Below are 22969 nucleotides of genomic sequence, written 5' to 3' on the forward strand. Positions count from 1 at the left end.
TCGCACTCGACATGTCTTCAATTCATGATAACGCTCCACGCGTCGTTTTCTTTAAAACTGAATAAGAATGAAATACAGTTATTCTTCTTTCATTCAAATTCAAATATATGTCAAACGCAACCTTCTGTCTCATACCATGTTCTTATGTCGAAGTTAAAAAATATCTTAAAAGGCTCTCTCTCTTCTTCGCTTATCGACTTCAACCTAACGTCGACACTTCCAGCTAACACACATATAGCGTCATTGTTCCATTCTGGACCCAAAAATGAGGAGAGGAACGAGGGTGATGACAAATTACTACTTTCGATCCAGTGGAATGGAGACGGGAGAGACCGCAAGATTAATATTCAACACTCAAGTCAGTATGTAAAAAAGAAGAGTGAAGTGAAATTGAATTTGAAACATGTTATTTCATTCGTGTGTTGTGTGTGCGCGCGCATATGTATTCTTAATATACATTGATATATATTATCTTGATATGAGATGATTAAAAAGATGTTTTTGAGAATAAATATTATCTTGATATGAGATGATTAAAAAGATGTTTTTGAGAATATAGTAGATGCCAAACAAATGCTTTGTTAAGAACTCAAAATTTAGGAATAGATGACTATCCAAAATAATTACAGATTATTCCCAATTGGCTATAATATTTTGTCTTTGCCATTGTGAAGTGCTAAAACAAATGATATAATATCTTGATATGAGATGATTAAAAAGAGGTTTTTGAGAATAAAGTAGATGCCAAACAAATGCTATGTTAAGAACTCAAAATTTAGAAATAGATGACTATCCAAAATAGTTACAGATTATTATCCCCCAATTGGCTATAATATTTTGTCTTTGCCAATGTGAAGTGCTAATACAAACAAAAGCTTTCATTTTCAAAAGCAAATGAAAACAAGCCATATCCTCAATATCTGAAGAGGGAAATTTGTTCCTAATATTTCATGTCGCAAATGAAAACAAGTCATATCCTCGATATCTGAAGAGGAAAATTTGTTCCTAATGTTTCATGTCTAACAGAAACTTGAGACAGGCTTTCTAAGTTGCCTTGTTTTTCCCAAAGGTATCTCTGACAATTTTCAGCAGCCATAACTCCAGCGGAGTAAGCTCCATGCACAGATCCTTGGTTGTCTAAGCTTACAGCCTCCCCGCCAAAGAATAGATTACCTAAAGGTGCACGAAGCTTGTCGTACACATCCATTGATTTTCCAACCAAATCATAAGAGTAACAACCAAGAGAGTTTGGATCTGTTCCCCAATGTGACACAAGATACTGAACCTGCATTCATAAAAACATAACAAAAGGTCAAGTTACTGCTGTTTGATGCGTACACACATGCCATGAGAGAAGCTGAATGATACAGAATAACTAATTGCATGAATGCGAGGAATCTCTGGACTGCATGGAATAAGGATTCGGTTAACTTACTGGCTCACAAGCATCAGGAAACATCTTCTTAAGCTGTAGCATTACAAAATTTGCAGCTGACTCATCAGATAGTTTCTCAAGGTCATAAGCAAACCTGCCAGCTGCCATATAAACAAGAACTGGATGGCCTGTTGCTTTATGGAGATTGAGAAAATAGCCACAGGCATATGAGGTAGGAGCAACAACACCCAGAAGTTCTACGTCAGGCCAAAACACTTTGTCAAATCTTAGTGCAATTTTATTTTCATTGCCTACACCAAGATCTGAAATTGCAGAAACTTTCCAATCAGGAAGTCTTGGTTCAAACTCAATTAAGTTGGCTTTCAGGACTCCAATTGGAACAGTGATGATAGCAGCATCAGCAACACAGTTCCTGCCATCCTCCAAGGTAACCATTACCTTATTGTAGCCATTGGATATCTTGGCCACCCTACACAGTGAGGTTTCACAAAATGGTCAAAACCTTGCACCTTAAGTATCTAACCCACCATTAAGAGGGGGATAAAGGAAAAGTTGCGGAAGCAATCTTATTAGAAACTAACAATAAATCAAATAAATCCATATCTTTAATTGTTTCAGATTCAAACAAGTCAGCTAAACCTAATCCAGAGAAACAGTTATGCATTTTAAAAGATCAAGACAACATTGTGTCAGTTATATATTTATCTTCATCTAATTAATTAAAAAGAGAAGTGCTTATTAAGTTGGTACTTTCACGGCTTCAAGAATGGCAACAATATATTTTCTTCTTTATTTATTGCATTTTCTGTCATAAATTGTGAAAAATGACCATGCAGCTAAGTCATGAATATTATTTTGCAGGCATACCTGTGGTTCAGGCGTATATCAATATCTTTTGCAAGAGCATTTATAACAGGATTATATCCTTGGACCATGAGTCCATGACCACCAGAGAGAACATGTTCCTACAGTTAGAAACCACAGCAATGTAAGCAATACTTCAGATATTAAATAATGCTCTTAAAAAAACAGGCAGTGAGTAATGAGCTAATCTTCCACATACTGGCAAAATATAACAATAATAACTAATAGACGCATCAGATCTCATTTCATCAACTTAAATGAGGAAGAATCAGGAATAAAAACTACGGACTAACAAAACAGTAAAAATCCTTCTCCCAATAACCCATTGAGGTGTGAAAATTTTATCATGGGAAGTTCACATGTAAAATTAAAATTGTCTCATAATTCACTAGATATCTCAAGAAAACATTTTTTTAGTTGATCAATTAATGATAATTAGTTATGTATCTCCTTCATTATCTCCATTTTTTGAAAAACTTACCAAATGCAAATTATATAGTAATGAACAGAGTGAAACAGTAATTCAACTATTTTGAAAAGTTAGCAAAGATTTAAGTTTATTGTACTCTAACTCACAAGAGTTCACCATTTTTTCATTTATATCAACAATAATCTAAATGAAGGATTTGTTTGCAAATTAAGACTTATGAATGAAATCGTGTATAAAAGACAAAAGAACAATTAATCTCAGTTTAGAGACAAAGCTTTGTTTGCGAGTTTCGACGGGAGGGCAGGACTTTGGGTAAAAAAAAAGGAGGAAAAAGAGAGGATAGTCTCCCATCTAGAATAGGGAGTTTGCTTTCCTTCGAAATACAAAATCCTACTATAATGGAGAACTCAAAAATTATTGAAGGAAGGTTTTAGAGGATTTAGATAATTTTTAAATTCAATCTATATTAATGATACGCATTCATTTATCATTATCTACAAAAGCACTATCTCAAAATGATGTGGAAGATTTCTCTATTTTTCGCTCTACTCCCCTCCCCCGAAATCCCTCATTTTTCCTTCCCTCCAAACTCTCAAACAGGGCCTAAAGGAAATTTTCTATACTTGAACTAGTACAGTGGCACTTGCCTGATCCCAGCTTTTCAGTGAAATCATATCTGCATCAGCAGCAAACCAAGCTTCCATTCTGCATATAAACCATTGTAGCACTTCATGTGCAAGTCCTTGTTTCCTGTAGTAAACATTGTCAATTACACTAATAGATTCGAAAATCAAGCCTCAATGCTTGTACAACTATACTCTTCTTAATCAAATACCTTAGTTCTGGATGCCTATCCAGCACAATTGAAATCGCTTCGGAAACTGAAATGTCCTCGGGATTCTCATCCCTCACTTTACCCGTCTGCAGTTATGAAAATAAGAGTAAGGATATAATCAAACAAGTGTGTCATGCAAGTAATTGCATGAAGCGCATATATGAGCAAGTGAATGAATGGCTATCTAAAGCAAATAATAATTAAGCACATTTAACAGCAACCCTTTAGTTTTGTTTTTCATTTAAAAATGTAATCTTATTTGCTTTTCAATATCTTTGACGAGAATTGCTTAAAGAAAAGTATGAAAGATAATAAAACTACAAGACGTCGAATCATATAATTCATATTCTTATTGTGATACAGATAGCACTGATTCATAGTTTGTAAATAAAACTAAACAATCAAAGCCATTTGTGATTCATCGAATGATTTTAATTGTTATCAATTCATATCAAACCAAGTGATTCTAGTTGTGAATTGTAAAAATTCTAATAACTATGCATCTTACCTCTTCCAGAATTCTCTTGAAAGTTTCTCCAACTTCAATGACCGTCTGTTGTTGAACTTTATTGCCATCAATGTCAAAAAGCATACAGCTGGAAACACAAAATGCAGTTACTATGAAAAACTACTAGTGGAATTGCAAAAGATGAAGTAGTTTTAATGTTTTTATCATAACAGTAAATCATAAACAGGTCAGTGGAAATATTATTTATTTAAAAAATTGCATTATAAACCTTCAAATGCAAAAGTGTAATGGAATTGCAGACAAGTGATGGATTATTACCTTTCCAAATCATGGTCATATAAGACAGAGTCGTCACCACTGGTACGATACAGTGTAAGCCCAAGGCAACGTATCAATGGAGCCAAAGGATTCTCATTACAAACTCCATGTAGCCTGGAGAGTACTCAACAAAGAAATAGTCATATTAATTTCCTACTCATTCCACTAACTCCTAAGTTCATGAATACAGTGAACAAATTCTGGTCATTTCATCTATGTGTGCAATAAAAACAAATTCAACAGAGCAAACTGAATTTACCATGAGGCTCCCATGTCAACTGGACAACCGAATGAGTAGTCAGTGTGAATGCGGCCACCGAGCCTATCTCGTGACTCCAATAGGGTGACCTGACCAAATGATGAAACCAAATTACAGAAAGCATGAAACATATTTATTCTGACATGATTCCAGAAAATAGAAAGATTAAATAAAGAGGAAGGCTGATCATAATGATATGACACCTTAAAAGATGCATCATGGAGAATACGTGCTGCAGCAATCCCAGATATCCCAGCACCAATAACTATAACTGACGGAACAGATCTTTGTTGGCTATCAATGAGTGATGTAATAGTGCCTGACCATTATACACAAAAATCAGAAGGGGAACAATCCACACACACTAAGAAAAAGACAAACCGTAAAATGAAAAACCCCTCCCCTGGTTTTCAATATACAAAATCAAAGCTACAGAAATAACTAAACACTAATGGTACAAGTGTCAACAGTTGCAAATCCAATAAAAAATCCCATCCCATTATCTATCATAAAAGAGAACACTTCTTAAATATATTTGCGCTATGTGCTCGACATTGGAACCAACTCAATTGTAAAACCTCACATCCATGCACTTTTATCTAATCCAAAAGAGTAAGTCAGTTTAGGTGAAATGGAAGCCTCCTAACCGCGTGCTTGGTTCTGCGTTTTCTCCTACAATCTCGCATCAAAATGGCATATTTTCCGTGATTTGCAGAAATAACAAAAGCAAGCTTCTACATCAATATAGAAACTCACCGTGCCTTTGAGAGAAGTAACGCAACACCAAACAAACGCTAAGAACAAGTTTAGAGTAATCACTAAAAAGATGTATAACTTAATTTTTTTATTTAAAAAGGGTAATATACACATATTTGAATTGAAAACAATAATTTATTTTTCAGTGCTCCCATAATCAAATTTTAGGACATATCCTTAGATACAAATTAAAAATAGAAACAGAATGTGTAACATGACCATGTGAAGAAAAAAAATATCTGTCATTGCTTTGACCAAAAGACAAAAACAACATAGTGGCAGTTGGCAGAGTTCTGTCTTTTCCAATTAAAATATCAAATCCTTATACTATAGTAACACCCAACTCAATCATTCAGAGCTTAGAAAAATAAAACAAAATATCCAAGTCAGTGTCATCCAGATTCCAGATCAATACTCTATTATAAAAATCTAGCAATAAGCAACTACTCCAATAATAATAAATTATAAACATGAATCATAAACAGTCGCTTGAAAAATTGATACTGGTAGTAGTAATAATACAAGTCAACAACAAAAACAAAGCCTTGTCCCACTAGATGAGGTCAGCTACATCAATAAAACAAACACTAAAATTTTCCAATAGAAACTGATTCAAATTACTATAAATATATCATTTTCACCTACTTTGTACCAAAATTAACACCTCAATTATTCCAAAACCATACAAAATCACGTCGTAAAACCTAATCTTGTGAAACACAGCAATAGAGTCACATCAACACGTTAATATAAAAAATAAAATAAAAAATCCTAAATCCTAAACATAAAGCAACAAAATCAGATAGAAAAAACGCAACTTTTTAAAAGTAAAACCAATAATATTGAAAAAGGGGAAAAGTAGAGAAAAACTAACCATCGAGGAATTTGTTAGGGAAAAAGAGTTTAGGGTCCATGAACGATGAAGTCAAAGTCGAATTAACAATGTGAGAATGAAGGAATGAAGGTTGAATTGAAATCGAAATCGAAAAAAATCGAAAGAATGAAAGTCGGTGATTCAAAAAGGGTGTATAGGATTAGGGAAATTAGAAACCAATTGAAAGGAATTACAGAAAATCAAAAGAAGGATGCCGGCAATGAAGCGGCTAAGATAAGAAGAGAAACTTAGCTTCTCAAACAATATCATAAGGTAAGTTAGATTTGATTTATGAGAATGATGAAGATCGAAGTGTATCCACCGAAGATCGCCGCAGATTCGACGATTTCTGCATGTGGTGGTGGACTCACAGGATTGTGAATGGAAGAGAAGAACAAATTCTCTTTCTCTCTCCGCCGGGTATTTGAATGAACGTGAATTATGAGAAACGCAATGTGATGCTCTATTTTTGCCTATTGGGCTATTTATACCTCGTGTGGAGCTTCCTTGATGGATGACCCCACTTTTTATTTTCATTTTTATTTTTTTTTAGCATTTGTTGTTATATGAAAATATCTTCGTAACAACTTACGCTTATCAAACTCTACTTTATCTTTCTCGGTACAAAAAGATATTGAACTCCTATTTTAGTTTAATCTTAATTTAATAGCTAGAGTAGTATTTCGAATTCTTTTCCTACATAATCTACTTTTTCAATAAAATTATTCAAGGTGAAATTTGAATGGCCGACTCTATTGAAAAACAATAAATGGTTCGTCCATTTGAATTGACGGTTGCAAAGTGTAGTCAATTAAATTGACTATCGTGTATAAATCTTTGAAGCAGTCGTCAATTCATTTGATGTATATGTCTTAGATATATTCTTGGTAAAATTATTTCAGATATCATTTAGAATATTTAATTATAACATGTTGATATTTTACATTTTTTTTCGTTGCATGTCAGTCCTTTAAGTTGTATAATGTCTACAACGTTGATCGTTTTTAATTATTTCATTTCGAAAATGCATAGTTGTTATTAACGGTGCCTATGTGACCATTACATTGCTGAGATGATATATATTTGAATATTACTTGAAATAATTGAGAAAAGTCTCTTTTTTCTTTATCAAATCCCTAGAATATATTATTCAGTACCTTTTTCATTCTTCTCCTACTTTCTCCAACAATGGCTTCATACGATACAAATTTGTCAAATTCATGTAGCCCTAACTGTAATTCTTTGATTTCGAGTGCAACTCATGGTGAAATCGAACCAAGGTGTGCTTGTGGAGCAAAGGCCGCAGACGAACAGTGAGGAAGAAAGGATGAAATTTTGGGAAGCTTTTTTTGGGTTGCAGAAACTTTGTGGTAAGTTAATTGTTATTGTCTGTTATGTCTTATTTGATAATGATAATTGTTAGATGTTAACAGATTGAAGGTTTAAACCGTGGCTACAACTTTTTTGAGTGGGTTGAAAAAGAGTTCAATGGTGAAGGACAAACAGAAATTAACACTCAAAGGAGATGTTCAAAATGCGATGAAAAGGACGCAAAAATTAACATGTTGAAGAAGAAGATGAAGATCCATAGAGATGACTACTACACAAAATAGATGATGAAGAACATGTTGAAGATGTTAGTTTTTTCATAATGTTTTTAGTTGTGATTATTGTAATGTTGATGTCTATATTGATCCATAAGTGGTGATTATGGTTTATGTTGATGTTAGTAATATTGACGCTAACCCTAACTATAATATTGAACATGTGTTAATGTAATGAATTTCTTTAATGTGATGTTTATTTTGTGTCCAAATTGTCTGTCAAATGTTATATTTTTCATATTTGTTGCAGTAACGACACAGTTTGTGCCCATATTTGTTGCACTAAAGAAGAGTTAAAAGACATATTTGTTACACTAAAGAATAATTAAAAGAGATTTTTGTTACACTAAAGAATAGTTAAAGGACATATTTGTTACACTTTAAGAGACTAAATTAACCTGTGTTTGACAACTTAGTATACTGTCACATCTTATGTTGTAGTAAGGACATAGTTTGTGTCCATATTTGTCACATTTTAAGAGACATTATAGACATCATTGACTAAACATAAAAGGCCTATTAACCAAAGTAGTGATAATTTTTCATTAAGTAACCAAAATATCATACAAAATAAATGAGACATCCATCCAAAAGACATAGTGGACATCCAAAACACAAAGTGATGATTCAAAATACATATTTCTAAGTCATCAAAATTACATGATTCTTAGTTCAGCAAAATATAACAGCCAACATTCTAATAGTTTTTTCTCTTTATATGCAGTTTAGGTGATGTCCTTCTTGGTGGTTGAAAAGTTATTGTTGGTCCTTGAAATGTTGCAGTCCCTCTTCTTAGTGATATTATTGTTTGGAGTGAAGTGGTGTGGTCCTTCTTTGCTTAAAGTCTTATGGTTTGTTGTGCTTGGGTTTATATTCATTGAGTTTGGGATCTTCTTGGTGATAGCGTAGTTTAAAATCTTGTCGTAGGTTGTGGTTGGGATCGTGAATTTGTGTGTTAGATTCTTCTTGATGATAGTCTTGTTTGAAGTCTTGTAGTTGGTTATGTTTGGGATGGTGCAAGTTGGGTTGGTGTAAGTTAGGATGGTGCAGGTTATTCTGGTGCAGTTGGGCGGGAGGCTTTGTTGTGGCCAGATTTACCACAACCTGAGCATTTATTTGGCAACCCTTTCGTGCTAACAGTTGTTGTATATTTTCTCTTCTCATCATCATCTTTGTTCCTTCTTCTCTTAGGCCTCCCTGGTGCTCTTCTTGATGGTGGTGGAAGTATGTTGGGGTATGGGGTGTCTTCCCATAAGTTTTGGCCATTAGTTGAGTAGATGATAGGTCTGTAGCAAGTCTGGTAAGTCTTCTTCTTGTACATGGTAGAAATGAAATCTACAGACTCTTCAACTTTACTTTAGATGCATGCAATTGCATGGTAGCTTCCTTGATGGATGAGTATACTTTTTATATCTTTTTATTTTTTAATATAGTTATATGAAAATATCTTCGTAATAACTTACGCGTAACAAACTCAACTTTATCTTTCTCGGAACAAAAAGATATTGAACGCCTATTTTAATTTTATCTTAGTTACTCTTTTGGTTCCATAATGAGTGATCTAGTTGACCATTTTACATAGGTTAAGAAAAAGGAATAAATGAAAGAGAGTGAATGATATTTTTACTAAACTACCCTTATCATGTATTGGGAATGATGAAAGTAATATTAATTAGAGGGTAAAATTGGAAAAGATGCCTTAAAAATTGAAATGGATCATTCATTTTGGGACACTCATTTATTCCAAATGGGTCACTCATTATGGAACGGATGGAGTAATAGCAAGAGTAGTATTTCAAATTTTTTCATACATAATCGTTTTTTTCAATAAAATTCTTCAAGGTGCAATTTTAATGTCCGATTCTATTGAAAATAAATAAATGGTTCATCCATTTGAATTGACGGTTGCACCTAGTTTAGCCAATTAAATTGACGATTGTGTATAAGTCATTGGAGTAGTCGCCAATTTATTTGACTTATATGTGTTGGATATATTTTTGGCAAAATTACTTCAAAGGTCCTTTAGGATATTTAATTGTAACAGGTTGGTCTTTTATGTGCCTATGTAGCCGTTTCGAAAAATATATTTCTAATAAAATTAGAGTGGTGAATGGCATTAGTGAGAGTTGAGGGAACTTGGTAGAATTAATTAAAAGAAGGTTAAATATATAACATCCTCTGCAATGTAAGAGAGATTCGCTTTAGCCTCTTGTAAACTATTTTTTAGTCCCCCTCATAATATAAAAATTCCCTCTTTAATGCCCCCGTGCGCACTATTTCAGCCCGGATTCCCTTATTTTTCTAGCGTGGCATATATGCTAATGTCAGGTGGATTGAATTTTTATTTTATTAGTGCATGTGGAACTTCATTAGCCAGGTGGATTAAATTTTGTTATTTTTTCACATTTTGAAAGTGTGTTATTTAATCCCTTTGTAAATGTTAGGCTTTCAAGCAAATCCCAAATCAGGCAACTTGTGTTGGTTGAAGATGAAAACAAATATGAAGGTTGGTTGAAGGCAAAGACAAAGACGAAGTTGGAAGGCTGAAGACAAAGACGAATATTGTTTATGGATTGTTGAAGACGGCATTGAAGCTTATCATATTGAGATTCTGGTATCAGATATGAGATGTCGAAGGTAATGTCACGACACTAATATCTGAACAATACAAACAGGATAAAAGATAAAGAACAGTAATGCAAGAGACACAAGCAATTGTTAACCCAGTTCGGTGTAACTCACCTACGTCTGGGGGCTACCAAGCTAGGAAGGAAATCCACTAAATAGAATCAGTTCAAAGACTCTCAGTAAACAACACAAGTTACAGTCTTTTCACCTAATCTCTACCCGTGTGACTTCTACCTAAGAACTCTTAGATATGAGATCCCACTCACCCCCCCCCCCCCCCCCCCTTGTAAGACCCCAATTCTGTCCCTAAGATCCCTCATGGCATCATAACATTACATTTGCATAGCCTCAAGGATCTTTAAGCATCTTGGTTCCCTTTGCCTTTGGGTAGGACTCCTTGTGAGTGGTTTGAGATCACCAAGCATGCTTGAATTTTATATCATTGCTTTTCTCATTTTATTTACTAACCAAAAGCACAAAAATATGTCACTAACATCTTTTGTTTGTAGCTTGAGCAATCACAAGGCCAGAAGCTTCTAGGATATCATTGGTACAAAGACATTGGTCAAGAAGAGATGAAAGCAAGCATGGCAATGGTTCCCAAGGCTCTCATCCATCAAATATGCCTATGCATCATTTTGATCAAAACAAGTCAAAGGGTTTGAGGTCTTGTTCTTCAGAGAAACCCTAATCATCTGTGCACCACAATGCCTTGCTCAGGAAGCAACCTCGGCCCATGGTCAAATACAATCAAGGGAAGTTCTTTAACTCTTCATTTCATGCATATTTGAACTTATTTGAGTGTCCTCAATCATCCATTCATCAAGATATGAGTCATGGACTTGAAAAGTTGATCAGTCAATTCATCTGACTATTTTGAAATACACTGAGACCTAACTTTTTATGTGTTGGTCAAATGGAGATAGTTCCAAAAGAACAAATGTTCTTAAGGACAATATGAATAACTTTCATGTTCATCAAAATTTGATTTGAAGCTTGGAAAACCATCTTCCATTCCAATACATTATAGGTCATTTTGACTGAAACCCTAATCTTAGGTCAACTCCCCAAGAACATAACTCATTCATTTTTTATGATTTTGAGGTGGGATCAAATGCATTGGAAAGCTTAAGATGTCTACTTCAAATGTTATGTTGAACAAAATTTCAAAATCTCAAAGGAAATACATGTGATAATGCAAGACATTATAGGTCCTTTTGGGTCAAATGCATTAAAAGTCAAAAAAGTCCAACTTCAAGTGCCCATAACTCTTTCATCAAAAATCCAAATGATGCAAAATTGAAGTCCATTTTGATTGTCTTGAAAATATATACAACTTTGATGTTGGAGGTTTTTCCATTTGAAGCTTTCATCATCAAAACAGAAAGGCTTGAAAGTTGGCCAATTTTAGAAATCCTGCCTTAACATGTTTTGCACATCACCCTTCAAGCTCAAGTTTCACTAATTTCCAAGGCCCAAATGAAGTTTTGATCAACATGACATTTGTTCCTTATGCAATAAGCTTTCCAACCATTACCCATAAGCTTACATGTTGATTTTGGACATGGCATTTTCGAAGGCTTCAATGAAATAGTGCATTTTATGAAAATCATTCCAATTGTCATGCATGATCAATTAACATCCAATCTGCACGTCCAATTCATATTTAGTGATGTATATCTTGCAATTCCAATCAGAATTGGGCCCTCCATGCGCCTGTACAGGCCCATGCATGGAGGCCCTCTTCTCCCATGCACACGAGTTTGATGATGCTTGCAGCTCCCTCCATCTATAAATACAATGCCTTGCCCACTCAATTCTTCAACCTGAAGGCGCCTGAACCTCTGCTGAATTGAATCCCCACCCTCACACCAAAGGAACTCTCTCTTTTCTCTAAAAATTTCAGATCTAGAATTCAGTTTCCTCGATTGTTTTCTTTGATCTAAAAGTTCCTAGACCTCTTCACCTTGATCCATAGAACTTCTGTTTTAGCAAAGCAAACAAGGTTTCAAGCTCAAATCACCAGAACTCAAACTTGAACTCCAACTGGTATTTGCTTCGATTCTCTTCATCCTTTGACCTATTGGCTGGGATTTTGTGTTGGCTGAAGTCCTCTCAATAGAGGCATCATGTTTATGCTTTTAATTTTTGCAATTCATTGAGTTCATGATGAACACCAGAATTTTCCACTTCTGATTTCTCAAATCATAGAGATCTAGAAGGAAAATGGATGGTATAAAGATGATGTACATCATCTTAGCTTTCTATTGATGTATAGATCGCTTGATTTGGTTAAGTTTTGAAGTTCTGCATTTTGGCCGGAATTTGGAAGCTCACCGGAGAACACGGTGGCTCCGGTGGCTTCATCATTGCCAGTTTAAATCCTGGTCGTTTGATCCATTCTCCAGATTGAATCTCGTCCCTTGTTTGTTATGACTTTTAATTGTTTCACATGTGCACGCATTGACTTGGATCCACCATACGCGCGCATTTCCTGGCCTCATGATTTGCCAGCTCAATTAATGAGCTTAGATCAGACGGTCCACGCTTTTCCCAATTTCTATTTTCTGTTTTATTTTCATTTTATTTTCTTTAATTCCAATTGTTTTCAAAAATTAATATCTTCTTCATTTTTAATCCAAAAATTATGGGACCAATTGCATTATTTCCTAAATAATTTCTAGTTTCTATTTTTTATTTTTAATAATTTTTATTTTATCATTTGATATTTTTTGTGAACTTTCTCTTTTCTGGTTATTTTTAATTCATTTTAAATAGTTTTTAATATCCAAAAAATCCAAAAATATTTTCCTAACCTATTTGAATGATGATGGATCCATGAAAAATATTCTCATCAATTTTTGAATTGATTAGAGATTTATTTGAGATTTTAGTTCAATTAGGTTATTTTCATTCATTTTTAATTGATTAAAAATAGTTTCTGACTTTTAAAAATGCTGAAATTTTTTGTCAAACTTTGTTTGACCTTGTTGAACTTAGGATAAATCACTTGGACCTTTCAAGGTTGATTTGAAGTAATTTTGAAGTTTGACCTTTCCATTTCATTTTAATTCAAGTTTATTTTTAATATTAAAAAATGCCAAAAATATTGTATTCATTTCTTGACCTCCAATCTTCATCTCATTTCTGTTTTTGATTGTTTGACCTTGACTTTCAATGTCATTGGTCAACATATGAGGATTGGTATATGATATTCCATTTAATGCATTTATATTTCTTTTACCATTTTGTCATTTCCATTTCTCCTTCTTCTTCTTCTTCTTTTTCTTTTTTTGATCAATGCGTTGAAGATTGATAAGTTAGCATTGATTAGAGGGATTTAACCTTCCTTGGTTCAAATCTAATTCATCTTGATCAATTGATCAAGTGAATGGCTTTGCATTAAGGATAGATTGTCTTTTAAATCATGCATAAGGCTTAAACCAGTACAAGATCAATTCTCTTCTCTTTTTGGCATGGCAAGTTGTTGGGACTTGGTTCACTAATCAAGACTCCTAACTTGTGTTTGTTGCCTACATTATTATTGACCGGCCTCAGATAATTGTGATATCTACATAAGTCCAATTACGATTGCTTAATATAGCGCTAAATTTGCCTTATGGCACACTAACTACTAACACTAACTATTGACAATTAACATTTACTTCATGCAATTTACTTTAATGCAATTTACTATTCTTGCACATATTATCCATTTGCTTTTCTCTTTGCTCATTTGAGTACATGTTTATGTTAATGTCATTTGCCTTTTGCTCACTTGAGCACATAATTGTGTATATATTATTTTGCTTGTGTTTTGTTTTGATTGTTGTGGACCAATGCAAAGAAATGGACTTAGTTTCTAGGACTTCCCCTATGCAAAGAAATGGAGAGTTGGACTTAGTTTCTAGGGCCTTTCCTTATGCAAAATTGGAGTGAAAGGATCTTAATGATGAAAATGTAATTAGAAGGACCAAATCTCTAAACTCACTCTTGTCCATTCTTGTTTTACTTCATGGAACTTTTGATGTGTGTGCTTTTGTGCTAGAAGTTTCCATTTGAGCTTAATTGGAAGACCCTTACCATGTTCATCCAAGTGAAGATACAAGATACATTGAGGATCTCTTGAGAAACTTGTTTGGTTGCTTATACTTTGTGGTTGCTTTATTCCAAAGGATGGGAGCTACTTGGATCATCAATATGATCTCAAGAGAGGAACTCCTAGTATGGTTTTGATTTCTTATCCCTCACCTTTTATTTTCCTTAGGACTTAGCCCTTATTCTTCTTCTCTCCACTCTAACCCAAGCCAAAACTTTTTTGTGCAAACACTTAACTATTGTTTTCCAACATTAGAAACCTAAGCCTTATGCTTTTGATCTTCAAACCTTCTTTTCATAATACTTACTTTGAATTGAACCTTTTAATCAACTTTGACCATTTTTGTATATACTTCTAATTGGTAAATATAACCCATTCCAATGTCTTTTATGGTTCCAATGGCCACCTTCCTAATCAACTTTTTCATAACCTTTAGCTATTAGGTTTGAGTCATCCTTGTGGTAGATATAATACTCACCTATATCCTTAGTGGTGGACTATGAGTCTTCCATGCTTATTATAGGGTTAACCCCTCACTAGCATGTTGAAGCTATCCTCACATGGTGGATTTGTGGTTTGGTTGAGTTTTCTCCCTTTGATAACAAAAGACCTTAAGGCTTTTGGACCAATCAATTCACCAACTTCTTTTGAGATTTTTACCCCGAACTACGAGGTTTTGATCCTAATCTTTTTATAAGATGGTACGTAGGCAATGGGTTTATCCATTCAAACACAAAATGTAAATAACTTGTATATTCTCTTCTCATCTCTTCAATCATGTTTGCACAAACAAATTTTCACAAAACAACAACCTTTACAACAAATGTGAAAAGGGCTCTCTAGGAGTACCTAGGATGTTTTGGGTAACTAACACCTTCCCATTACATAACCAACCCCCTTACCCAGATCTCTGTTTCTTTTACTAGTTTTGTTAAAACTATTAGGTTTTTGTTCGCTTTCTAACCATTCCTTTGGATAAATAGAAGTGCGGTGGCGACTCGACTTTGTATGATTTACCTTAGATTTAGTCAATATCTCTAATGGTAACGAATACCTCGCTACAAAAAAGTGGCGACTCTGCTGGGGAACTTCAGCCTAGTGGGTTTTGCCTACTTTTCATGCTTGTTGTATTGTCTTGTGACATATTTTTGTGCAATTTGGGATTATTGTATTGTATGTAATGATTGATTTGCTTGATATTAATTCCTTGTATGCTTGGTGATCTTTGTGAGATGAGTTCTATACCCGGACTCGAGTGCACTTAGGATAGAAGAATGGCGTAGTCTTGTTGACTTGTGTGGAGTTATTCCTTAGCAAGTTGACTTGCAAGCTCATTCACTTGGTGGAGGTCATGTTGGGATCAATAATGTCACACAAGTAGTTGTGGTTAGACATTACTCTTTCCAATATAGACCTTAGAAGCCAAGGACCTTAGTTTACCAAGCCCATCTTGGCCTATTTTTAGGATGTAGTGCGAAGGTCGTTCAAGTGTAAGATTTGATACGATTGTTACGCGATACTACACTCATAAGAGTCTCTCTTGAGAATATTTTTGGAATACGAGTAGTCGTTTCTCCGATAATATCCGAAAGATGGGATGATGACTATGGGAACCCCTTGTAGAACATGTTTGGCAGGTTTAAACCCTAGTATATTCCCTTTGGGTGGTTCTTAACCTACACTCCATGCTCGTGACTAGCAACAAACCCTTGATTCATAGTTGATCCGATCATATATCCTTAATATCCGTGGAACTTGGGTGTTGATAAGGTGTAAACCATAATCCACCAAAATGGATGATCGATATTAAGGATAATATGATCCATCCCATGACCTTTGTTTGGTGTGCTTTGCTTGATCCTTGAGTATGATTGTTGCATTCATGCATTCATTTGCCTCCATATCATCAAGGAAATTTTCAAGGAACTTAAGGGGTTTATTTGCAAAATTTTCAGACATGGAAAGACAAAGAAGGAATACAAAGAAGTACAACTTCAGGCAACCAGATCTGAAAGAGTTAAGGAATTTGACATCCTATGTATTAGATCCCTTGGGTTTTAAAGCTCGTTTTGGGAAGCTTCTTCCTCTTCTGACTACTCAGGTGGATGAAGGATTGATGAGTGTATTGGTGCAGTTTTATGATCCCTTGTACCATTGCTCCACGTTTCCGGATTTCCAGCTTTTGCCTACGCTTGAGGAGTATGCTCATCTTGTGGGTATACCTATCCTGGATCAGTTTCCGTTCAGTGGCTTGGAGAGTGTTCCTACTTCTCAAGAGATAGCTGACATGTTGCACATAGATGAATCTTTGGTCGGTGCTCATATGACAATCAAAGGTGGAATTCAAGGTCTCCCTTCTGAGTTCCTCCTTGCTCAAGCTACTATGTATGGGAAGGCCATGAGTGAGGATGCTTTTGAGGCCATATTTGTACTTCTCATCTATGGGTTGGTATTGTTCCCCAACATCGACAAGTTTGTGGATGTGAACGCTATTAGGATCTTTTCTACTCTTAATCCCGTTCCGACTCTGTTGGGTGATGCTTATTTCTCTTTGCATATGAGGAATGCAAAGGGTGGTGGCGCTATTGTATGCTGTTTGCCTCTGTTGTATAAGTGGTTTATTTCTCACTTACCTCAGACGGTCGCTTTCAAGGAGAACAAGGTGTTGGTGTAAGCCCTAGAGGCCAATACTTTTGGTACTTGTATCGAATTATTTATTAATAATAAAAGGCATTTTCTTTATTATGGTTGATTAATAAAGTCCCTGGAATAGATAGTCCGTTTAATGTATTAAGTGTGACTTAATCATGAGAACACATTAAACATAAGGACACTATTCTTAAAGTATCCGTAGTCGAGCTTTAGTGTGAAGTGGGATAACATTAAAGCATTAAGACTATTATGTTTGTAGACTGATGATCACATCTCATGGATCATGGATAAAGAGTTATCAAGTCTTAAACATATGTATGAATATTAGGAGTAATATTTATACCGGATTGACCCGCTATGAGAATACTATATAGAAAGTTATGCAAAGTGTCATAAGTTATTCTCATGGTGATAATAGTGTATACCACTCTTCGACCTGAAACCACTATGGATCCTAGATGTAGAGTCGAGTGCTTTATTGTTGATCCAACGTTGTCCGTAACTGGATAACCATAAAGACAGTTGATGGGTACTCCACAAAGCATGCTGAGGGACATGAGTGTCCTAGATGGAATTTGCCAATCCTACGTAACAGATAAATGTCTATGGGCCCAATATTGAACTGGACAAGGGTGACACGGTCTATACCTTGTGTTCAATATAGACATAAGGGCAAAGGGGTAATTATACACATAATTATTATCACAGGAGGTTTTGTCAGATCACATGACATTTTCGTGACTTGGGTAGCAGTGATGTGTTGCTAGATACCGCTCACTATTTATTATGTTAAATGTGTGATTTAATATAATTGCCAACGTCGCGAAAACCTATAGGGTCACACACAAAGGACGGATTGATGAGAGATAGAATAATTAAGGAACATCGTAAGGTACGGTGTACTTAAGTGGAATACGAAATATGGTAAGGTACCAAATACTTAAGTGATTTTGGCATATTATGAGATATGGGCCAAAATACACTTAAGTGGGCTTTTTAGCTTGAAGCCCACACAAGTGGTTCTATAAATAGAACCCCTTGGGTAGAAGCATTGTCACTGCAATCCACTCAGACAGAAATTCAAGTAGAGACTTGGAATTTTGTTTCCCTCTTTCTCTCACTCAAAGCCTTCATTCATAACAGCTAGCACTGCGATTGAAGGAATCCGTTCGTGTGGACTGAGTAGAGACGTTGTCATCGTTCAACGTTCGTGATCGCCCCGTGGATCTGTATCAAAGGTTTGATCATTATCAGAGATCTGCACCAAAGGTTTGAATCGCCACAAGAGGTAACGATTCTATCACTGATCATGCCCATTCGTAAGGATCACTAAATGGAGAAATTTTTAAATTTCGCTGCGCCTTGAATGGTAATTCTCCAACACAAGGGATGTCTACGGTGGTCCACAAGACTTATGTCTCTCACTAATGATGATATCTCTTGGTATAACCGTGTGTATGATGGTGTGCAGATTATCGACTCTTGTGGTGAATTCTCCAATGTGCCTCTTCTTGGTACATGTGGTGGGATTAACTACAACCCTGTTTTAGCACGTCGTCAGCTTGGGTTCCCCCTGAAGGATAAACCTAATAACATTTGGTTAGAGGGTGTTTTCTTTCAGGAGGGTAAAGATCCCCAAGGCTTGAAAGCTAGGATGGTCCGCGCTTGGCGCAAGATTCATAAGAAAGGAAGGAAGGAGTTGGGTCCTAAGAATTGCATCGCTTTGGAGCCTTATACTGCTTGGGTAAGGAGGAGAGCTTCTGAGTATCTCATGCCCTACGAGTATCCGAGACCTACACCTATGATTGAGGCTGGGCCTTCAACCCTCCCTAATCAAGGAGTAGAGGAGTTGAGAGACGAAGACCGTTCACGTGCCTGGATCCGTGAACGTGAAGAGTTGCTTCAGCAGATTAAGGAGAAGGATGCTTTGATTGAGTTCCTCGAGCATCAAGTTATTGATGATCCTAATGATGCATGGACTTCTCTACTCCCTCAGTCTTCCAAGTTTTGGAAGAGGAAGTATGATCGACTCGCCAAAGAGAAGGCGGATATGGAGGCAGCCTATGAAAGGGAAGTGAAGAGGCTTCGCGCATCTTATCTTCCTGTGTCCCGAGCTTTAGATGATTGTTTCTAGGGATCCATAGGATGATTATTTTCCTTTTCCTCTTGTATATGATTGACAATGTTGTACTTCTTTTCCCTGATATTATTTTATGAGATAAATGCCTAATGTTTCCAAAATCTACAAGTAAAACTCTAAAGTTCCTTTGAAACATAAAAACAAATCATATGCACAAGCATTGCATGCATCATGTGCATAAGCAGGTTTTGTTTCCGGTCTCTTGTCCTGTGGTCTAACTCTGTGCTCTTCATTTATTTTGAAGACAAGCTGACTCACCGGTACTACACTAGAGCCAACTCTGCAAGATTGATGGATCAACTAGAGCAAGAGAACCGTGAACTCAAGGAGGAAGTGGCTAGATTGAGCGCTTTGATGGAATCATTTTAGGCTGCCCAGAGCCAGTCTTCTCCGACGCCTTCAACTCCTCCCCAGAGGACAGTCATCTCAGAGATTGTCTCCTCTACTGTGCCTGCATCCAGTGCACACTTTGCTCCAACAGCCATGCCAACCGGGTTTCCGTGGGGGATGCCTCCTAACTTTATGCCTGAGGGTCCAGCTCCAACTTTTGCTTCTATGCCGGCATCTAGCCCGGTTCTTGTTGTTCCTCCTCCCGTCGTGCATACCATGCCTAGGGTAGACGACACCATCTATCATTCTGAGCCGTCTTAAGGCCCAGATGTCTATGAGAAGATGGACGCTATGAATGATCAATTTCTTGAGCTTCGCAAGGAATTGAAAACTCTCAGAGGAAAGGATCTCTTCAGCAAGTTTGCTGCCGATCTCTGCTTAGTTCCAAACATGAATATTCTTGTGAAATTCAAGGTCCATGACTTTGAAAAGTACAAAGGAAATACTTGTCCTCTCAGCCACCTGGTCATGTATGCCAGGAAGATGTCTACTCAGACTGATAACGACCAATTGCTCATCCACTACTTTCAGGACAGTTTGTCCGGTGCTGCCCTGAGATGGTACATGGGGCTGGACAGTGCGAACATCTGATCCTTCAATGATCTTGGCGAGGCCTTCGTCAAGCAATACAAGTACAACATGGATATGGCTCCCGATAGGGATCAGCTAAGGGCCATGTCCCAGAAGGACAAGGAAACGTTTAAAGAGTATGCCCAGAGGTGGCGAGAGGTGGCAGCACAGATCGTGCCTCCGCTAGAAGAGAAAGAAATGACCAAGATCTTTCTGAAGACCTTGAGTTCATTCTATTACGAGCGGATGATTGCTAGCGCTTCTTCTGACTTCACCGAGATGGTGAATATGGGGATGCGTCTGGAAGAAGGGGTTAGAGAAGGGCGTCTAACCAAGGAAGAAGGCTCTTCTGCCAAACGTTATGGGGCGTTTGCAAAGAAGAAAGATGGAGAGGCACATGTTGTGACCTCCCATATGAAACCAAGAGGACCCTCTGTGAGGAGGAAGACTGTGCGTCCCGCCAGTAACCAGCACCAGGTGGCTCATACAACACCTGTTTTCAGATATAATCAACAGTATCAGCAACACAATAACCATCAGCAACCACCTCAGCAATATCAGCAACAGCACCGACCGCAACAGCAGGCCTACCAGCCTCGAAACAGTAATCCAACCAGCACGAGTTACGAGAGGAAAAAGGTCACTTTTGATCCTATCCCGATGACGTACGCAGAATTATATCCCTCTTTGATAGAGAGGAAGTTGATTACTCCGAGAGACCCACCGACGATACCTGTTAACCCTCAGTGGTGGTATAAGCCCGAATTGCGTTGTGTATACCATTCTGGTGCTCCCGGCCACGACGTGGAGAATTGCTATCCTTTGAAGACCAAGGTTCAAGACCTTGTGAGGTGTGGCATTCTGTGTTTTGAGGACGTAGGTCCTTCTGTGAAGAAGAACCCATTGCCCGAGCATGGGAAATCTGTTAACATGGTCCAGGGCTGCCCTGGCAAGTACAAGGTCAAATATGTCAGTCATATCCGACAGTCTCTGGTCGAGTTGCATCGTTTGCTATGCGAATACAGTCACTATGAGCACGACCATGATAGATGCCGAATCTGCCCTATTAACCGATTGGGTTGTCGCCAGGTGCGCAAGGATCTTCAGGAAATGCTGGACGAAGGGGTCATTGAAATCCTTCAGAATAGGAATATTGATGAAGATGAACCTGAGGTCAACGTAATTTCCCCGGTGTTCCGGATGCCCGAACCTGTTATCATCAAGTACGATGGTAGCAAGCAGAAGGTTTCTCCTTCCTTGATCATTAAGCCTGCCGGTCCTGTGCCATACTCTTCCGAAAAGGCAATTCCCTTTCGTTACAATGCTGTTGCTATAGAAGATGGGAAAGAGGTGCCTTTGCCTTCCTCCTCTGTTGTGAACATCGCTGATGTAAGTGGTTTGACCCGTAGCGGTCGCGTGTTTTCAGCACCACCAAAGCCTCAAGCTAGTGCTGATTTTGTTGAACGCCCGATTAGGAATGTGGTGAATTCTCCGAATCCGGCACTTGCTGTTAAACCCTCCTCTGTACTAAAAGCTCCTACTTCCGTTGGCCCTAGTGGAAATGGAAAAGAAGACTGTGATGAGATGCTGAGGCTCATCAAGAAGAGTGAGTACAATGTTGCAGACCAGCTTCTACAAACGCCATCCAAGATATCCGTGTTATTATTGCTTCTGAACTCAGAACCACACCGAGAGGCTCTGCAGAAAGTTTTGGATGTGGCATATGTAGATCAAGATGTCACAATAGAGAAATTCAATAGCATTGTTGCAAACATTACTGCTTGTAACAATTTGAGTTTCTGTGACTCTGATCTCCCTGAGGAGGGAAGAGACCACAACTTGGCTTTGCACATATCCATGAACTGTAAAGACGACGCCATGTCCAATGTGCTGGTGGACACTGGGTCATCCCTGAACGTATTGCCAAAGTCCACTCTTTCAAGACTATCATATCAAGGGTCTCCCATGAGGCAGAGTGGAGTTGTTGTGAAAGCTTTCGATGGGTCTCGAAAGACTGTGATTGGGGAAGTTGATCTCCCAATCAAGATTGGACCCAGTGATTTCCAAATTACCTTCCAGGTTATGGATATCCACCCATCGTACAGCTGTCTCTTAGGCAGACCATGGATTCACGAGGCTGGTACCGTGACATCCACCCTACACCAGAAGCTGAAATTTGTGAAGAACAAGAAATTGGTGGTGGTAGGGGGAGAAAAGGCTCTCCTGGTTAGCCATTTGTTTTCCTTCTCATACATAGATGCTGAGGATGAAGTTGGAACTCCTTTCCAAGCTTTATCTATAGCTGAGCCTGTTGAGAAGAGAACTCCTTCATTTACTTCCTATAGAAATGCGAAGTTGGCCATCGAGTGTGGTGCAATTGCTGGTTTGGGAAAAATGATTGAGTTGGAAGACAACAAGTCTCGGGCTGGCATTGGCTTTTCTTCTGGGGTCTTCAACGCGCAAGGGCTATTCAAGAGTGGAGGTTTCATTCACACTAGTCAGGATGAAGAAGCTGCTGCTGTCTTAGAAGAGGATGCAAAGGACTCTGACAATTTTATCATCCCTGGAGGGGTCTGCAACAATTGGGTCGCTGTGGATGTTCCTACAGTTATCCACAAGTCAACGTAATGATCACTTTGTTTAAAAACCCTTCTCCCATGCCAAAAGGAGGAGTGATGACATTGT

The 22969-nt window shown here is 37.2% G+C and overlaps 1 protein-coding gene across 1 annotated transcript; it reads right to left on the reverse strand.

Moving 5' to 3' along the window:
- Nucleotides 1-760: 760 nt before the first annotated feature.
- LOC127084296 (probable polyamine oxidase 4) lies at nucleotides 761-6848 on the reverse strand. Its single transcript, XM_051024715.1, has 10 exons — nucleotides 6202-6848; nucleotides 4775-4890; nucleotides 4572-4660; nucleotides 4313-4426; nucleotides 4034-4121; nucleotides 3526-3611; nucleotides 3338-3440; nucleotides 2264-2361; nucleotides 1436-1865; nucleotides 761-1285 (listed from the first exon to the last, which is right to left on the reverse strand). Exons 1-10 carry the CDS (start codon nucleotides 6239-6241, stop codon nucleotides 971-973), a joined length of 1479 nt encoding a protein of 492 aa, XP_050880672.1. The 5' UTR covers nucleotides 6242-6848; the 3' UTR covers nucleotides 761-970.
- Nucleotides 6849-22969: the final 16121 nt, after the last annotated feature.

The sequence above is a fragment of the Lathyrus oleraceus genome, chromosome 5 (genome assembly GCF_024323335.1).
Source record: "Lathyrus oleraceus cultivar Zhongwan6 chromosome 5, CAAS_Psat_ZW6_1.0, whole genome shotgun sequence".
Taxonomy (NCBI): domain Eukaryota; kingdom Viridiplantae; phylum Streptophyta; class Magnoliopsida; order Fabales; family Fabaceae; genus Lathyrus; species Lathyrus oleraceus.